The 17,712-nt window shown below is 34.0% G+C and overlaps 3 protein-coding genes across 3 annotated transcripts; 1 reads left to right on the top strand and 2 right to left on the bottom strand.

Annotated features, from left to right (window-relative positions):
- Window positions 1–239: 239 nt before the first annotated feature.
- On the bottom strand, window positions 240–3,587 carry LOC126709970 (exocyst complex component EXO70I-like). The gene is made up of 2 exons (XM_050410353.1): window positions 2,522–3,587; window positions 240–1,711 (listed from the first exon to the last, which is right to left on the bottom strand). Exons 1-2 carry the CDS (start codon window positions 3,302–3,304, stop codon window positions 389–391), a joined length of 2,106 nt encoding a protein of 701 aa, XP_050266310.1. The 5' UTR covers window positions 3,305–3,587; the 3' UTR covers window positions 240–388.
- Window positions 3,588–7,519: 3,932 nt separating this feature from the next.
- LOC126709972 (NADH dehydrogenase [ubiquinone] iron-sulfur protein 4, mitochondrial-like) lies at window positions 7,520–13,520 on the top strand. The gene is made up of 5 exons (XM_050410355.1): window positions 7,520–7,692; window positions 9,447–9,535; window positions 10,176–10,305; window positions 11,425–11,454; window positions 13,223–13,520. The coding sequence occupies exons 1-5, from the start codon at window positions 7,522–7,524 to the stop codon at window positions 13,280–13,282; spliced, it is 480 nt and encodes a 159-aa protein (XP_050266312.1). The 5' UTR covers window positions 7,520–7,521; the 3' UTR covers window positions 13,283–13,520.
- A 54-nt stretch (window positions 13,521–13,574) lies between these two features.
- On the bottom strand, window positions 13,575–14,898 carry LOC126709971 (uncharacterized). The gene has a single exon (XM_050410354.1). It carries the CDS (start codon window positions 14,775–14,777, stop codon window positions 13,683–13,685), a length of 1,095 nt encoding a protein of 364 aa, XP_050266311.1. The 5' UTR covers window positions 14,778–14,898; the 3' UTR covers window positions 13,575–13,682.
- Between the last annotated feature and the right edge of the window lie 2,814 nt (window positions 14,899–17,712).

The raw sequence follows: 17,712 nt of genomic DNA, 5'->3' as shown, positions 1-17,712 counted from the left end.
GTAACTTTTAATGTCATATTCAATGTAATATCAACAATTACATTAGGCCATTTCCTACTCTTAAACCCACCACAAATATGTCAAATTTGGATAACTTACCTACCACAGGTCCACATTACACATCCCAATAGTGTCATAAATTTTTTTAAAAAAAAAAACTGTATTATTTTAATTAACAATAATCACACAATTGACCCTATTTATATGGAGTAATAAGAGGGGGGAAAAATAAAGAAACAAATTATTTATAATCCATATCCCCAAAAGAACATTCCCCTTCAGGTGCAGGCATTAACAATGATCAGTCGTTCATTCAATTCCACCCATCTAATTCGTAATTCCTCAAGGAAGGCACGATGACTGGAATACTATATACCAATCAGACGATTTACACATTGCTTGAAATTGATCTAAACCGTCGAAAATCCATGATCTCCCCCTCCACAGACAACGAATTCACTCCAACCATTCGATCTTTGGAATCACGCCTCTTCAACTTCGCATCAGAACCGTCGAAAATATGACCCAACAACCCTTGTAATTGATCCGGATTCACATACAGCTTACCTCGTAACACAGCCGAGAACGTGTTCAAGAACTCAGTATAAACTGGAACCACAAGCTTTATCATCGATTCCTTAATCTGTTCCCTCAAATTCCTGTCAGGAATTCTATAAGACCCTCTGTGCCTCTGTGAAATCTCATCGAAACCCTTCAAAAATGCCTCCATTTTTGCTCTTGCTAAGCTTCCCAAACCCTCTTCGCTCTGCCTCTTCAAGTCTTCTTTATCCAACAGCTTCACAAGTTGTCCCCACGATTGCTTCTGATACATGTACGCTGATTCTTCAGCAACAACCTTGTACTTGTTTTTCATGTACTCGTCTCCCAAAAGCTTTCCTAGCTCAGTGTTTCTCGTCCTCATGTAAATGTACCAGTACGTGTTCATTGCAAATACGTGGGGTAAGATTTTGTCTCTGTAGCTCAACCTTTTGGTCTCGATGTTTCTATGAAGTGCATCCATGACCTTGGTAATGGCATCTTGGAGTAAATTCTCGTCTGTTTCAGGTTTTGATAGAGTTCCCACTTTCCACATTTGCTCTGTCCAAAGAACCATGGCCATACGTGCTTTGTATGCGTCTGTGGTCAAGTATTTGAGGTAGTTAATTGCATATCGAACAAGTTTCGGTACCGAGCCATCTTGTGGTGGAGGGTAAGCATCTGAATTGCCTTCGATTTTGAGGCCAAATTCCCAAAACACTTTACTCGAACCGTGAACGAGTAGCTTTGTAAGTTCTCTAAACCGAGTACATATATCAGCTCCAGCTTCACCTTCGAAAGTGTCTGAGAATTCGGGCTTAAGTTTCTCCAAGGAATCGAACATGTCCAATAGTTGGAACAGTTTGTGCGGCTCTTTGCTGCTCCTAGCTACGCCTTCCCCGAATCGAAAAAAGACTGCCATGATTTTGTCTGCAATCTTCACGAAGCATAGTGGCCACACCACTCCATCCATGATGTTTCCTAGAACTTGGCTGCAGAGTTTCTTTTCTGATACAAGTACTGTTTTGACTGCGAGTTTTAAGTGTTGGCTCCAAAGGCTTATTGCTGTCTCTAAGGTCTCCCATTCCATGGCATCGATTTCTTCGGGTTTGTAGGTTCTTAAGTAATCTGGGTTTAGCCGCATCAGTGCTTTGGCTGCCCTTCTGTATCTCACCTGTCACATAGACCAATAAGCATTAGCATTTACACAATATTGGCTTCAACGAAAACTAATTTTAATTTTAATTTGATTCATGTCTTCAAGGACAAAAAATATTCTAATTTTAATTTTATTTGAGGAATAACTGAATAAGCAATTTGCATTGAATCTTACATTCATTTCCTAATGGCAATGCTCTAGACAATATCTTGTCCAACTGTTGCTAGCTTGCTACATTGTAGGCAGTATCAAATGATGCCGTCTCCTCTTTGAATTTATATTCAAAAAGATAGAATTTTTGTAGTATTTTTCATGGGCTGTATTTTATATTCAAAAGGATGAATATAGTATAACTATGTGTTTATTAGCCAGTATAGCACAACCATATGATTTATTGGGGTATTGACTTTTCTTTTGATAATTTATTGGGGTATTGACTTATTGGCTAATGCAGCTTCCTTATGTATAATTACAGCTTTTAAGGTCACAGTTAAATTTAATTGAAAACTGAGCTACAATATCTATTAAGAAATTGTGTACTTTATGTCCTATTCTAGATATAATCGGAGTAGTATTATTAATATTTTTTTAATCAATGCATATTTCTTAATACTTGTAAACTGAATGTTCATGATGATTAAAGTCTAAACATGAACATATACTACGGATGGATGTTGAGAAAATTGTTTCATGAAGAGAATGGTTCGTGATCACTACAGTTTCAAATCTGAAGAATAATATGAAACAAAAATAGATTGAAGTTAGGTTTTAAAAACAACTAATAAAGAATAATTAAAATACTTATAGAGGAACCATTTCACACACCTTGAGATATATGTCAATACATATATCCAGGCAATCATTCGAAGCTAGAGTCTCTGAAATTCGTTGTAGAACTTCAACCTCTAGCTCTGTACCCAAATCAGATGCCACAAACTCGGCTTCTTTATCATCAACTTGCACCTGAGCCCTTATATTTTGATGCCTTAAAAGCTGTAATATACTCTCATACTCGTCCTGCAAATTTAATAAAGCCTCATCAAGCAGCCCATCAAATTTCATCGCATCAACCTCATTTTCATAGAGAGCTTTGAGAGTGAACAGAGTTTCTCTGAGCCTATGTGTCCTATCCTGATTCGTGGCCTTGGTCCTGCTCAAAAACTCCACCACTTCTTGAAGCTTTTGAATCACCGGCTCTCCCTCTTGACTGATCGAATTAATCGCGGCATTCAGCTGATTAACACAGTCCACATAGTTGAGCAGTTTCTTGAGCCTTTTTTTGGGTGTTGTCTCTGCTGATAAGATTGATGAGAGTTCGAGGAGCTTGAGCTGGAGAGAATCGGTGACTTTGAAGCTCTCCAGGAGAGCAAGAGCAAGAGTAACAGCTCGGTTGATTTGTATATCGAGGGCTTTGGTAGCCATGGCTAAAGACTGTAAAGGAGATACTCTTCTTGATGCTGTCGAAAGAGTTTCATCTAAAAGATCAAACTTTTTGTCCATCTTTCCAAGGCTTTCTTCCATTTTGGATGAGGTTTGCCACAGAGTTTTCAGATCTGAACACGCAAACTCCAGCTGGGTAAGCTTTGTATCCTCTTCATTGAGCGCCATTAATTCTGATCTTCACGCAGACTGGACGGTGTCTACTTTGTACGTAGTATTGGGGTTGGGATGGTTGGGCTTGTATTATATATATGATTATTGACAGACGCAATGTTTTTGGAGGAAGAACAGGACATGAAGAACCACCTTAAGAGACTCGATCTCGACACAAACTAAGAACAAATGGCATTTGCTTCACAGAAACGAACAAATAGCAATTGAAAAAACAAGAATATGTAGCATGTACAGCCGGTGCGATTTAATCCCAAATAACTGGTCCAAAACTAAGCACTCACCAAAAAATTGCCCTGGCATCCATAAACCGAAGTAGTCAACAATGGGCCTCAGCGAGCCTGGCCCGTTGTGCATGAAGTTATCGGCATTTAATTTAAAATATTTAATGGGAATAAATTCGAATAAATTGGGTCATTATGTGGCGTAAAAAGCCACTTTTATGCCCTCCATTAATAATGTGTCACGTTATATTTTTGCTAGGCACACCAACAAGGCAACAACCATCTGCTTCGGCCCTCTCTCTATTCAGACCAGCCCATAGCCAATCTTCTCAAGCTCCCTCATCTCCAATTGCCAGCCAAGCTCCACGACTCCTGCCACCCGCAACCACTGTTAGCAGCTTAGAAACTCGCTTCTCTCTCTCACTAGCTCCCTTTCTCTCTGATTCACATGAGCCAACTTCAACAACCAAATGGCACCATAACACCAACCCATATAAGCTCACTTCAACAACCACTCCATGAGTTGCCAACCCAAATTAAAACCCAACTCAAAAATCAAAGATTTTTTTAAAAATCTTATTGCTGAAGTAGCTTTTTTTAGATTTGGTTTTGTGGGTTTCATTCTTTCCAACTTTTTTTCATGTAATTGGTGGTGAAATTCCACCACGAAAAGATTGATGGCTTTTGTTCTTACAGATTGAGAGATCGATATTGTCTTAGGTAATGACCACCTTAGGTTTGGAGGGTTGTCAGCAACACCCCCAAAGGCTCCTCTGTGGTCCACTTCCTCCACCGCTAATTGTCCTTCACCTCCGATGGTCGTAACTGAATATTCTCGGCAGCATCTCTATTTAGGGAAGAAGTGTGGATTTGGTTTTCTATATTGAAGAGGATTTGATTTAGTGTGAAAGTGCTTAGTCTTTTATTTGCAAAAATATGACGTGTCACATTATTATTGGATGGCGTAATAGTGGCCTTTTACGCCACATCCGAACCGAATTTATTCTAATATTTAATGGACAAAATTTAGTTACAAAATTAATTGTACTCAATATCTTTTTATTGAAAGTGAATTTTGACAAATCTACTATTGGATTACATCTTCTTTTTATATCTTTCATGTTTGTGAAATTTTTAAAAAACTAAAGATCAATAGTTATATAATCAATAAATTGTTAAAATAATTGCAAGTTTTTGTAGTTTAAAATTATGCATAAAATATAAGTTTATAGACCATATAGTAAATAATATCTGATTGACACAAAATTTGACATGTGTATTAAAAGCCTAAAGAATATGCAATTTAACCGTTAGATTTTCAAAATATCTAGTTATGTTTATTTTATTAAGTAAAGTTGTAGTTTTAGGCTACAACTAGTTTTGTAGCTTAACTTTGTTCATATTTTATTTAAATTTTAAAATTTATTTGAATTACTTGTAATCCATTTGAAACTAATTCTTATCAAACTTTATTGTTAATTTGAATAAATAATTTTATCATTTTCTAAATAATTATTCATTCATTTTCAAAATATTTCATAATAATTCAATTTCATAACTTATTTGAAAATAGTGAATGTTAAATAAATTAATTTTTTTACGATGACAATTTGTGTTCAACTTTTTTTTTTTTTTGGAGAACAAATTGTGTTCAACTTAAGAATGAACTTGATTGGATTTAAGAATATTTTCCCATTGCTCATACCTGCGAAGCCTTGGCAAGTAGCCTCTTATAAAAATTAAAAAATCATTCAAACCCTCACATCCCTATTATGTTAAAATCTCATTTCCCAAAAATTAACCTATAGGAAAATGGTTGCATCCTCTTATATTGTTCGTATTCTAGTTAAAAGCACAGAAGAATAGCTTTACTTGTTTATGGGCGCTAAGATGCTACAAGCCCCTTGTATGGAATGGAATATGGATTACAACCTCATTTAAATGATGGGGTCAATATTGCAAACTTATCATTAATTAAGAAATTCATTGTAAATTTAATCATTTAAATATTATATATATATATATATATATAATTGGAATAGGACTCTTTTTTTTTTTTTGAGAAAATTGGAATAGGACTCTTTGTGCCTACTTTTCAATTTTCATTATTTCCAAAAACAACCATGATTAATTGGAAGAGGACTCTTTCTGTCTACTTTTTATTATTTAATTTCCAAAACAACCATGATTGTTTAGTTCAAAATGATTTTCGTAAAAATACAAATTAAGGATAAAATGATTAAATAAGTTTAGATTAAAATAAAAGGATAATAGGTAAAATAATTTTAATTGAGAAACATCTATTAATTATAACTAAGTTCATGTATGTATGTAAGATTTTTTTTTTTTAATTTTTAAAAAAAGGATCCTATATGTGCATACAGTGAGTAATTTTGAACAATTAATAATTTTTTTATTTAAAAATGTCTTTAAGCATGCGCATAGCACGTGCATGAGGTTAATAAATAATAAATTTTTTTATAATTTATAAATTGAGTATTTACAATTAAACATTAATCATGCCTTTAATTTTTTTTATAGAAGAAATAATAGTAAACTTTGTTTATTCATAAATCTTGAAATTCTTATTTTTATTTTCGTGAATCTAGGTATAATATTTTATTATTTTATTTAGATTTATTGTGACATATAATGAATTGATACGTTCATTTGTAAATTTTCTTGTGAATTATATTGTGTTTCTAAACTTACTCTGATCAATAACTTAATTTGTAAAGTCTTTTATCTTAGAATAAGAGATCTGAACTTCAAACTCCACATGTACAAAAAAAAAAATGTCATAAGTTAAAAATCTATATCTATATTTAAAATAAAACTAAAAAAATAAATATATATATATATATATATATATTGTAAGGACCAGATTCGAGACTCAGTCCAGGACGAATGGACTTAAGCCTAAAAAGCCCAAAATAATGAATTTATAGAAAGTGGGTTAAAGAACTAGACCCTAATGAATTTGACAACGGCTAGTATGGATGTAGAAGATGATTAAGCAAAAACAAAGAACATAGAGCTGAATGAATTCACCGTCCAAGGAGGTAAGTTTTCATATAAATCAATTAAACAGAGTACAAGTGCAATTTAGATTACTATAATGCCTTTTCTCTATTCCCCCCTCCCCCCCCTTATCAATGGAGGACCTCTTACATTATATAGGTCCCTCATGATGATCTCAATCCTACATCTGTTGATTATTTGAGTCACTACTCGAGTGCCTGTCCTATCAGACACCCCCTCTAGCTTTCTGTTAATTGTGGTAGCCAAGGCAACACTGTTCAGGAGTCTTATCCACATAAATGTGGCTAGAAAGTTAGTTAAAGGGCATTAAATGTGGTGGCATCATTTTTTCTTTAGATATTTCCTAGCTCCTATCCTACTTGTACGTTCATGAGACACGTCTCTATCACTGGAGCTTCCTCGAAGGTCACCTTGATTTTTTAGTAGACATATTTGAGTTGTGCTTAGTCTATCCAAGAAAACATTCCTCCTCGGACTACTCTCCCATTCGTATTTCACTTATTAGATTCTAAGTTTGACTCTGTCACCTTCATTTATTTGTCTTTGGATCACCATGCTCTCGACCAGAGCCCAAGGCCCAATATGTAGACTGGACCCTTGACCCTACATATACATATATATATATATATATATATATATACAAGATAAATTTTACTCTAACGTAATCTAGGTGTATATGTGTAAATTTCCTTCTTAGATATTTAAAACCCGTCTTTGCCCTCCACAAGCACTTATATTTGTGGAGTGACCATCGCGGTAAGGGAGGCGCAATACTAATTCAATATATTTAAGTGGTGAGATGGCAGCACAAGTTGAAAATAGCCAAATGGAGCATGATAAAAGAAGCCACGTACAAATTTTCCGGTAATTTCCAAGACGTATCGTGCTGCAACCATTACCGCCAAGTGCGTACCTTCGACCTTTGTTAGGCAAAAAAAAAAAAAAAAAATGGCGAGCTCTCAATCTCTGCAACGAGGCCTCAATCTCGGTCGTGCTCTTCGATCGGTTTTCTTATCAACTACGAGATTTTTCTCTTCGGCTTCGGACGCCTTGGTGGAGGTCAAGCCCGGTGAGGTCGGCACAATTTCTGGAGTACCTGAAGAACACCTTCGAAGAAGGGTACGCTCTTCGCTTTTCCTCTCACCTCTCTGTTTATCTCACCATTCAGTTTCTTGTTTTTTTTTATCATTTCGTTGAGTTTCCGTTTGATTGCTGAGAAAATGTTGGATTAAGAGAGAATTGAATCGGAACTTTTAATTATTTTTATTATTTTTTGGGATTATTATATTAACAATATAAGGCTGAGAATCGTGTTAAGGGTGCATTTGTATAACAGTTGGAAAATGGTGTTTTGACTTTAAAATGAGCGTTTGTGAAAAAAGTTATAACAGTTGTAATTGCAAAACAGAATTTCGGGTTTTAAAAATGATATTTTAAGCTCCCAAAATGTCTAACCAAATGAATTTACTAGAATTCTCAACTATTTGGCTGAGGAATTGTAATTTTTTTATTTTCTTGTGGAAATGGATGTTAGGAAAAATTAGCTTAGGTGCTTTATTGGAGCTATCCTTGAAATCTTGCTGATTTGGGATGGATTTTTTAATTTGGGATGTAGCGGTTATCAGATTGCTCTTGATTTATTGTATAAAAAAAAATGCTATAGCAAAGGCCAAATAGTAATGTTGTTGACCTAAAAAATAGTAATACATAGGAAGTACAGACACTTTATTTACACTCATGTCGTACCGGCCGTTTTATGTTATAATTTTTTTAAAATTGCTCGAGTCACTGAATTGTACCATGTTTGTACTTGTACTCGTGTTTGTATATGTGCTTCCTAAGTATGCTCTTGCCATGCATGGACTAAATAGAATTCATATGTAAAAGAAAGAAAAGATTTCATATATTTTATTGAAATTAAACAATAAAATAATACCAATGAGCTCTAACCCAAATGAAACCTCCTTCCCATAAGAGGTGAAGACTGAAGAGTAAGGTTGTGAATTCAGGAAAAAACTTAGGTGCTCCGGGAGCAATGCTCCCTCCTCTCACATGAGGGGTGGGGCCCACGCGTGGGTTCCACCATGAGGCCCACCCCTCATGTGAGAGGAGGGAATATTGCTCCCAAAGCATGTAAGAATTACCTGTGGATTCAAAACTAACTAGATGCATGTTTCAATTTACCAATAAAAATTTTTTACAACAAAATAGTTACTTTTTTTATATATATAAAATTAATTATATGATGGAAGCTTCCATGTAAGACCAGAATTTTTGTGAAGACTAAAAATTAGGTTCTATGATTAAAATAAATAATAAAAATTCTTTAATTTTTCTTTTCGAACTTTAGTAATAGAATCTTAATTGATAAGATAGTGCAGTGAATGACTCATATATATATATATATATATATAAGTGTTAAATGTGTAAATAAAGGAGCAAAGCTGCAAAAGGACCATCCACGTGGTACAGAGAAGAAAAAAAAGGGGGGAAAATATAAAAGGGAAAATCAGAGGGCAGCCACTTGTTGCAACTGTGGTTTGTAGGACAATTTTTATTATATAGTATATGATATTCATTTTTTAGTTTTGCTGTTCTGGTATTGATTTTTTTGATAAGATCCATTCTTAAATTATGAATGTCTTATCAATTTGTTTGGTGCTCTGTGAGCTGTGGTTTGTTGTTTTATAATTGACCATACAGTCAGTATATGTATAATGGTGTCAAATTCTAGTGGATCATGATATATTCTTGAGGACACCATCCAAGATGCATGGTATTGTTAACAACTTTTTACTGTTTTTCCTAGGGGATTCTTGAATTTTTTAAATTGAAAATTTTCCAGGTTACATTGCTTAATTTATGAATGCCAGGTCATAATTTACTCACCCGGCCGAACTGCTACACAACAAGGCTCTGGGAAAGTTGGGCGTTGGAAAATTAATTTTATGTCTACTCAGAAGTACGTTCTGTCCATTCATGTGGAAAATTAATTCTCTAATGAAATACCTTCCACTAAGCATCAACTAATATCTATGTTTAACATACTGGTTAGGATTTTATCAATCAAATCATTTGCATGGATAATGTGTATCTATAACAATAGCCACGTCACCTTCATATTATCAACATTTATTCTCTGTAATCCAATGTTTCTATCATGTTTTAGGACACTCCCCTTTTTTTTCATCCTGCCAAAATTATCTGAAAGCAGTTCCATACTTCCATATGACAATTGCACCAGTTCATCAAATATATATATATATATATGACAATTGCACCTCCACCTTGTCTTGGTAGAGGGGTAGGTGTAATGTAAAGGAAGAACCTTCTCAACCTCTTATGGCTCAGACACAAAATTGATCTCCATGAGACCTGTTGGCTTTGGGCATGAATTATAAGGCTAAAAGTTCCATGGTTCAAGTACCAATGAAGAGAGAAAAATGCATACAAAATAAAAATGAATTTAGCTGTAGTAAGTTCCTAAAGCTGAAGATAGTTGTGCTTAAACTGCCAGAAAATGTATTTTATGACCTTATGAGCTCTAACCTATATTCATTAATAACATGGCTAATGCCATTTCTTTACTTAACATTGTGCAGGTGGGAAAATCCATTGATGGGTTGGACATCCACAGGGGACCCGTATGCCAATGTGGGTGAGGGAGGATTAAGTTTTGATAGTGAAGAAGCTGCAAAAGCATTTGCTGAGAAATATGGTTGGGAATACGTGGTATGTGCCTCTTTAGTCAGTAATTCCACTATGCAGATAAATTATATCTGAATCAGATTGTCTTTGAAATGTTGATCTTGTGGATACTCTATGAAAGTATGTATGACTTTATTGACCTTTATTTCATATGTTTTTTTATCTCGTTAATTCTATGTTGCTTCCTCTCCCATTTCTAGTATAATCTTCCAGTAAGAAAAATTCATATGGAGTCTTAAGAAGTTTTTCTACTGAAGCTTGCTTATTGGTTGGATGAACTGCATCTTCACTAGACAGTTTTTTTTTTCCTAATCTTCAGGAGCTGACCCATCCCTTATGTTTGAGCAAGGATGTTAACTTGTCTTTGAAAATGTATGAATTAGATTCCGTTAGACAAGAAAGAAGTATAACTTAGGCAAAACACATTATTCAGAGAACAACTCAACTAAACTGAAAACACATCATTGAGAGCACAACTCAACTCAACTCAACTAAGACTTAATCCCAATAAAATTGGAATCTGAAAACACATCATTGAGAGCACAACTCAACTCAACTCAACTCAACTCAACTAAGACTTAATCCCAATAAAATTGGAATCGGCTATGGATCCTCATCAACTTATCGATGTTGGCCATATGTTTATTTTTTTCAAATATTCTATTCTATTTAAAATCGTATTCTCTACTGCCTTCCTATTAAACTTATCATTCTTCTTTAGTCATACACGTTATAGGGAGAATAATCAGACAATATTGTTCAAAAACTAAAACAATGGAACCTCAATTGAGAAGTTAAGAGTACATTGACTTTTATCCATTCATATACATGAGTTAATTTATGGACTATTTGGGTTTTACTCTCTCTTATTCCTGGTGACATTTGTTTATTTGAGTTGAAAAATATATCCCCCAAATAATTGATTAGGAAGTATAGTGCATCAAGCCACTAATAGACAGTCTTAATTTTATATTTGAAAGTTATATAGACTTAAAATGGTAGTATATGTAAAATGCCTTCTTGTAATTAGTATATAATACTTAACTCAAATGACATTGTAATGTCCGGATTTTGTATTGTCAGTTTGTCACCTTCAGTTTGTTCCATATAAACATCATTGACATACTTTTTTCTTTACTGCAGGTCAAGAAGCGTCATACGCCTATTTTAAAGGTTTGGACAACTTTCCTGGAAATGAAACAAGTAGCTATTATTTTCACATAATAACGAGAACTTCAATCCACAATAGTTTTCCAAAATAATTGCTTGAATTTTCCCCCTCCAAATCTTCTGTGTAAGTTGTAACTATCCAAGTAAATACCCACGGTTCTAAGAAAATATATTGTTTATGTTTTGGGTGCTTGTGTGCTAAGAAGCACAAGCACATTCCCAACAATTTTTAAAAAAATTTGGACATGATACGGTCGGTAGTGATATGACAATTAATTAATTAATTAATATATATCTTTAGGTGTTTTTTTTTTTTAATATATATATATATGGAATCATTTTATATTTATTTTAAGTTTTCAAAATTAATAACAACTACCAATTACAAAATCTTTAAAAACATATCTCAAATCAAAAAAAAAATTAATTAAAAATGAAAATATAAAGTTTCTTCCCAAGACAATGAGAATACATATGCAGTAGTGCTCCTAGCGGTTACATGGATACACTGGGGTTTGAACTCTACCAACCCCTTAGTAATTTTTAACGTGTATTTATTGTTAAGGGGAAAAAAATCAATTAGTTTGTGAACAAATTTGAACTTGTTTAACAAGAAAATGAATCAATTTGAATATGTATTCAAACTTAACGATGAGTTTAAGCTCGGCTCGTGTTTATAATAAATTCAAAATAAATTGAATGTGCTAATTCTCAACTTTTATTCCTATTTGATAGTATTTATATTTCTCATTCTCAAAAATCAAGAAGCATGACATCTACATGCTTAAAAACACTTTAGAAATCTTTACAGCTTCTCTTTCCTTTTTCGGTGTTAGGTGTTAGATTTTATTTTGGCTGTTTATCAACAATTCAGGTTTCGATTTTTTGGGGGGAAAATAAATTATGTTCATTTGTTCAAACGAAGCAACCTCAGATTTAAGTTTAGATTTGACTAATCTTTCCTTTTCCAGTGTTAGATTTTATTTTTGCTGTTTATCAATGGTTTGGGTTTGACTTTGGAAAAAAAAATTGTTTATGTTCATTTGTTCAGTGTTAGATTTTATTTTCCCTGTTTATCAATGGTTTGGGTTTGGTTTTGGAAAAAAATTGTTTATGTTCATTTATTCAAAAAAAACAAGCTCAAATTTAAGTTTAGATTTGACTATTAAACGGTAAAATTGCTTATGTTCATTTGTTCAAACAACGAAGCAATATTAAATAGTTGGTTCCAGTTCGACTTTTGGGAAAGAAAAAGCAATTGTTTAGGTTCATTTATTCAAACGAGACAATCTCAAATTAACAAATTTAAGTTTTAAGTTTAAACAGTAAAATTGTTTATGGTCATTTGTTCAGATGAACGAAGCAATATTATACTTACTTTTTAAGGTAAAAAGTAATAATATGTTTGTAAACACATGAGCCTAAGTTAATCAAATTGCTCTCAATTAACTTAAATATGAATAATTCTGAATATTAACTCAGCTCCAATTACTGACCTTAGATTATATTAGCGACAATAGTTTGTAGAATGAAGTCATGGATGATGGATCTAGTTTTATTACTTATTTGAACTTATTTGAACCTGTGTGTAGAAATTAGAATGAAGTCATGGATCTGGTTTTATGAAAAATAAAATAAAATAAAATTGTCAAAACATTATTATTAATTTTTTTTTTTCATAAAAACTTTCTCGTTAACTAATGCCCTACATTTGTTAACATTTTCCTTATTTGTTATATGAACCCATTAACCTATCTTTAATCATGTGCAGCCTAAGTCATACGCTGACAACTACAAATGGAGGGGCCCACCAAAGACCGAAGCTGATTAATATGGAGTTTCCCAAAATTCTGTTTGGGTGCTTGTGACTTGTGAGAATGTAAGCTCATTTAACAAAGCTTCTTATGCTTCTTGTTATCTGATTTTTTTTATTTGTTGTTTATTTCACTTCACTGCAAATAATTGTAATTAACAAGTTCTATGAGATAATACCCTCGTAGACTTGCTTCTCTGGAAATAAAATTGTAATGAACAAGTTCTATGAGATAATACTCAGTGTGTTGCTCCAATGCATAGCTCACCTACTTAAAAAGGCAACCAAAAAAAAAAAAAGGAGTTCAATCTGAGTTGATAAAAAAGCTGTTATAAAACTATATTTCTCTTGGATATTTAATTTGCACAGTAGTAGATAAGTTGCATTTAGTGGTAATTATGCTTGTGTAGTACAATATTTACACATTACAACTGGGCTGAGAAGCCTCTCTGCTATGGGTGTGGAACCTCCATGTGAATAGATAATCCTTGGATTCACAGGATAATCTAATCACATCACAGAAAGCATTGATTGAGCTTTTCTTCTCCCCACTTCCCCACTCTATCCTCACCCAACATGAAAAACCATTTGACGAAATTGGCAACCTTGAATCAGAAAGATGAAGCATCACCTCCCCATTGATCCTCTTGCTTGAGCTGCCTCCCAATTTTCCATCACTGGTCACCATAGAATCAAGCCAGGAACATTCTGGTTGGCCCACCATCTCCTTGTAAGCCGAATTTGCCATCCTCACTTTGTTGTTTGAGTCTGATATCACTGCCGGTAAGGCCTCGGACTCGACCTCTTCCTCTACCTCTTCTGGTTTCTTAGGAACTTGAACAGCTGAGATAAAACTTGGGTCTTCACTAATGCTGCCAACGCTTATGCTAGAGCCAACTGGTCGAATTGGCTGAGGTGCAATTACATTGCTGCTGATGGGTCCTTGCAGTTGCTGCAAGAGATCCTTTTCCTCTGGAATTTCAGCTACAGTGTTTAAATCTATAACCTTTTTCTCACCACAAGGTTCCATTAACTCAAGCTCTGGTGCCCCTGCTTGGTTGGGGACAGAATTAGGACATGAAAGAAGAGGAAGTGTCACTAAAGTAGGAGTTGTGGTTGGCTGTACTTCCAAGCTGTTGCTAATTGCTGGTAGGTTTGGAATAGGAAACTGAGGGAGCCCATGACCATGAGCAAAACCCTGCAAAGATAGATTCTTGGCAGGGGATGATGTCAAATGACAAGGAGAAGAAAACCCAAAGACATGGGTTCTTGGTCTTTTAAAGGAGGGTGGTGTTATAGCAGACCTACCTCTCTTTCTCGTTCTGGTGGGCCTGGCTTGCAATTGTGGCCAGAGGTTCCTAAGGTAAGGAGATTGCCTGATCTTCTGAGACATGGAGGGACACTCATTGCTTGGATCTGTGGCTGACTCAGGCTTTGGAGCTATAGGCCTGTACCTAGACATAATCTCAGCAGTTTTTGCTGTGGTGGTGTAGGGATTCAGAGTCTTGATCATCCTGAGAGCTTTGTGTAAAGGAATTGCTATGAGCTACTGTGAGAGGTGGTTTGTTTGTGCTTTGGCTTTGTGGGTACCAGTACTTCTGCTAGTATTTTGTATTTGAAAAGAAGATTGGTGTGAGATTTCAATGGTGAGAATTGACCAATGAGAGCTGGGCAACATGAAGCAAAGAGAGAGGAGAGAGTGACACTTGGAGTTGAACTGTGGGTACGTGTTTGAGAGAGTTCCAGAAAAGGACATGTGGGAATTGAGGAAGGTGAGTGGGTCCATGACCATGCATGCTTACACATAGTAAAAATAGATGTACGATTTGTTTTGACAACTGTGCCTTCAGTCTCTCACGCCAATCAAGCTCCTGGCTACTAACCTTGGTGGCGCCCTATAAAACTTAAATGCCTATTGCACTCTGTTTAGAACGCGTGTGAATTGACCGACATGCGTGGATACACCTATCAAAATTGTTTTGGTTGTTTTTTGTGTTTTACTTTTCTGAGTGAATTACGATATAAAAAGTCATAATAATAAAAACCTCTTCCTCTCTATGGATCGGTTACATTTGGTGGTTCTCCACGTGTCAGCTACTTGTATTCCTATTGCATGCAACGGATGAGGAAGAATCTGATTGGAGGGTGAGCCCTTGGGGAGTGTTAAACTAAACACATACACAAAAATAAAAAAGGGGAATGGGTACACGTAGCCTCTATATGCCTAAGATTATTATTGGTGCTTAAAGGAGGTTTCTAAAACGTACATAGTCTTTTTTTTGGATACAACGTATATAGTCTTTTAATGATTTACACTTCATGAAATGCGTGCCTCTTTTTCCTTATTAGCGCCGTAGCGGTGCTTTGGTTGATTGCCGCCTCATCATTCAGGTTTGGGTCAGGTCAAGATTAAAGAAGCAATAATGAATGAGTGTGTAGCTCCTTTAATTCGTATCACGCTTTTACGCATATATTGTTAAACTTATCTTAGATGAGCACTCGCATCTATGATCTATGCTGGTATAATATAATAAGAATTATATTTTAGCTCATTTAACTCAAAGTTGTCCAAAATTGTATAAAAATATGTGACTGCTACAGTAATCGGTATATATATATATAGATTCTTTATAATATAAAAATGATTATTTAAATAAAAAAGATAATCTAATGCGGAAGTTTTTGAGAAGTGGTTGTATAAACTTTATAATAGAAAAGGTAAAATCTTATACTAAAATAAACATAAATTTTTGCACGAATTTATACGAATGTTATAAGTAATAAAAATTAAACAAAAAGTCTAAGACTACAATTTTTCACAACTTCTTACCACAATTATGATATGACATAGTGTGATTAGTAAAGAAAAAATTATAGGTCCAAGAAAAAGTGATGATTAATCATTTATAGTCTGTTACGTCAAAGTTGTGAGAAAAAAATTGTGAAATAATTTGTGATTCTAAAATTACTCAAAAATAAATATTTGATCCATATGAAAGTGAGAGTCTATCACGTAGTATTCTACAACCATTTGTGTAGCTCACCTCAGGTGAAAGTTAGGATGACAGGAGTTGGACTAGTAGTTAGTTGCTACCCAATTGGATGTAATTTAGATGTGCTCAATCTATTGGCGGAGCGAAGGCCCATCTTGTAGTCCAATTCGTATGTGGTACTTTATTAATAAAGAACAAAATAGAGGAAACCCACCTACACAGCTCTAACCTCTAATTATACGTGGAGGTGGTTTTTTTTTCGTGGGTTAGGCTTAGGTCTAATATTTAGTAGAACTGAATTCGTTGAAATGATGACATGTATTTACTTTTGAACATGTATCATCATCTGATCGGGTCCAATAAACTGGACTTAAACCAAATCCTTTTTTTGTTTTGTAGATCATTTGAATATTTAGTACTAAGTAATGACATTTTTTAATGTATTTGAATTTGGTAAGAAAATGTAATTAAGTGTGTGTGTTTAAGGGTTAGTTTGTTTCTAAAAAAAAATAATAATAATGGCATTTTTTGTGTAGTTTAGCTTTAAACCTTACCTCTTCATCTTCTATTGTTCCACTATCCACTAAAAAAAAGGTTATAAGTAATGCAACACAATCTGATTTCTAGACTTTATGGCAAATTGTCACATTACATTGGATGACGTCATGGAATTTCCCATCAGCATAAGAAAAGAAATAAATCGGGATGGTAATTGTTTAGAGAAATATTATTCCCACTAATTTCAATGGTGGGTTAATGTTGTTAAAGTAAAGAGTCTACTAGTATATACTTATATGGATGTGAGATGGATTTGGATAAACATTTCTAAATCTATTAGAATTTGTGAAGGATAAAGGATTTAGATTTCTACCTTAAGAACTCGAATTCATTATGATTATTTATTAAAATTCTCTCTCTCTCTCTCTCTCTCTCTCTCTCTCTCTCTCTATGACTAATTTCCTTACACAAAAATTAGAATTTTCATAATAAAAGCAAAAATATCTTCTTCTTCTTTTTTCTAATTAAATATTGTTTAATTTAGTATAAAACGCTTCCTAATTCTAAAATATTGTTAAGTAATGTTTTAGATGTTCAAATTTCCATTAAATCGACTCACTGATTTGACTAAAGGTAAAAATAAATGGATAATTTGGAAAAAAATCCATCACTTTATCGACATTCAACCTTGGAAAATTTGTTTCTCAAAAAAAAAAACCTCGGAAAATTTAGCACTAAAGCTACAAATCAAATTGCATAAAAGAGATTTATGAACTCAAGGGAGACATTGGAGCTCCCTCTCTCTTGAGACATTGTGGATCACTTAGAGCCTACCAACAACGCAAACAATATTGTGATACATCTCTTATTTAATCTATTTAACTTTTCTTTGATTCACTTCCTACTTCTCAATTTCCACTGCTTCCTTCAGTCAATCATATTCCTATGTAGTATTGA

This window comes from Quercus robur, chromosome 12 (genome assembly GCF_932294415.1).
Source record: "Quercus robur chromosome 12, dhQueRobu3.1, whole genome shotgun sequence".
Lineage (NCBI taxonomy): Eukaryota > Viridiplantae > Streptophyta > Magnoliopsida > Fagales > Fagaceae > Quercus > Quercus robur.
The sequence above is the reverse complement of the archived record's forward strand: the minus strand, read 5'-3'. Positions and strand labels throughout refer to the sequence as shown.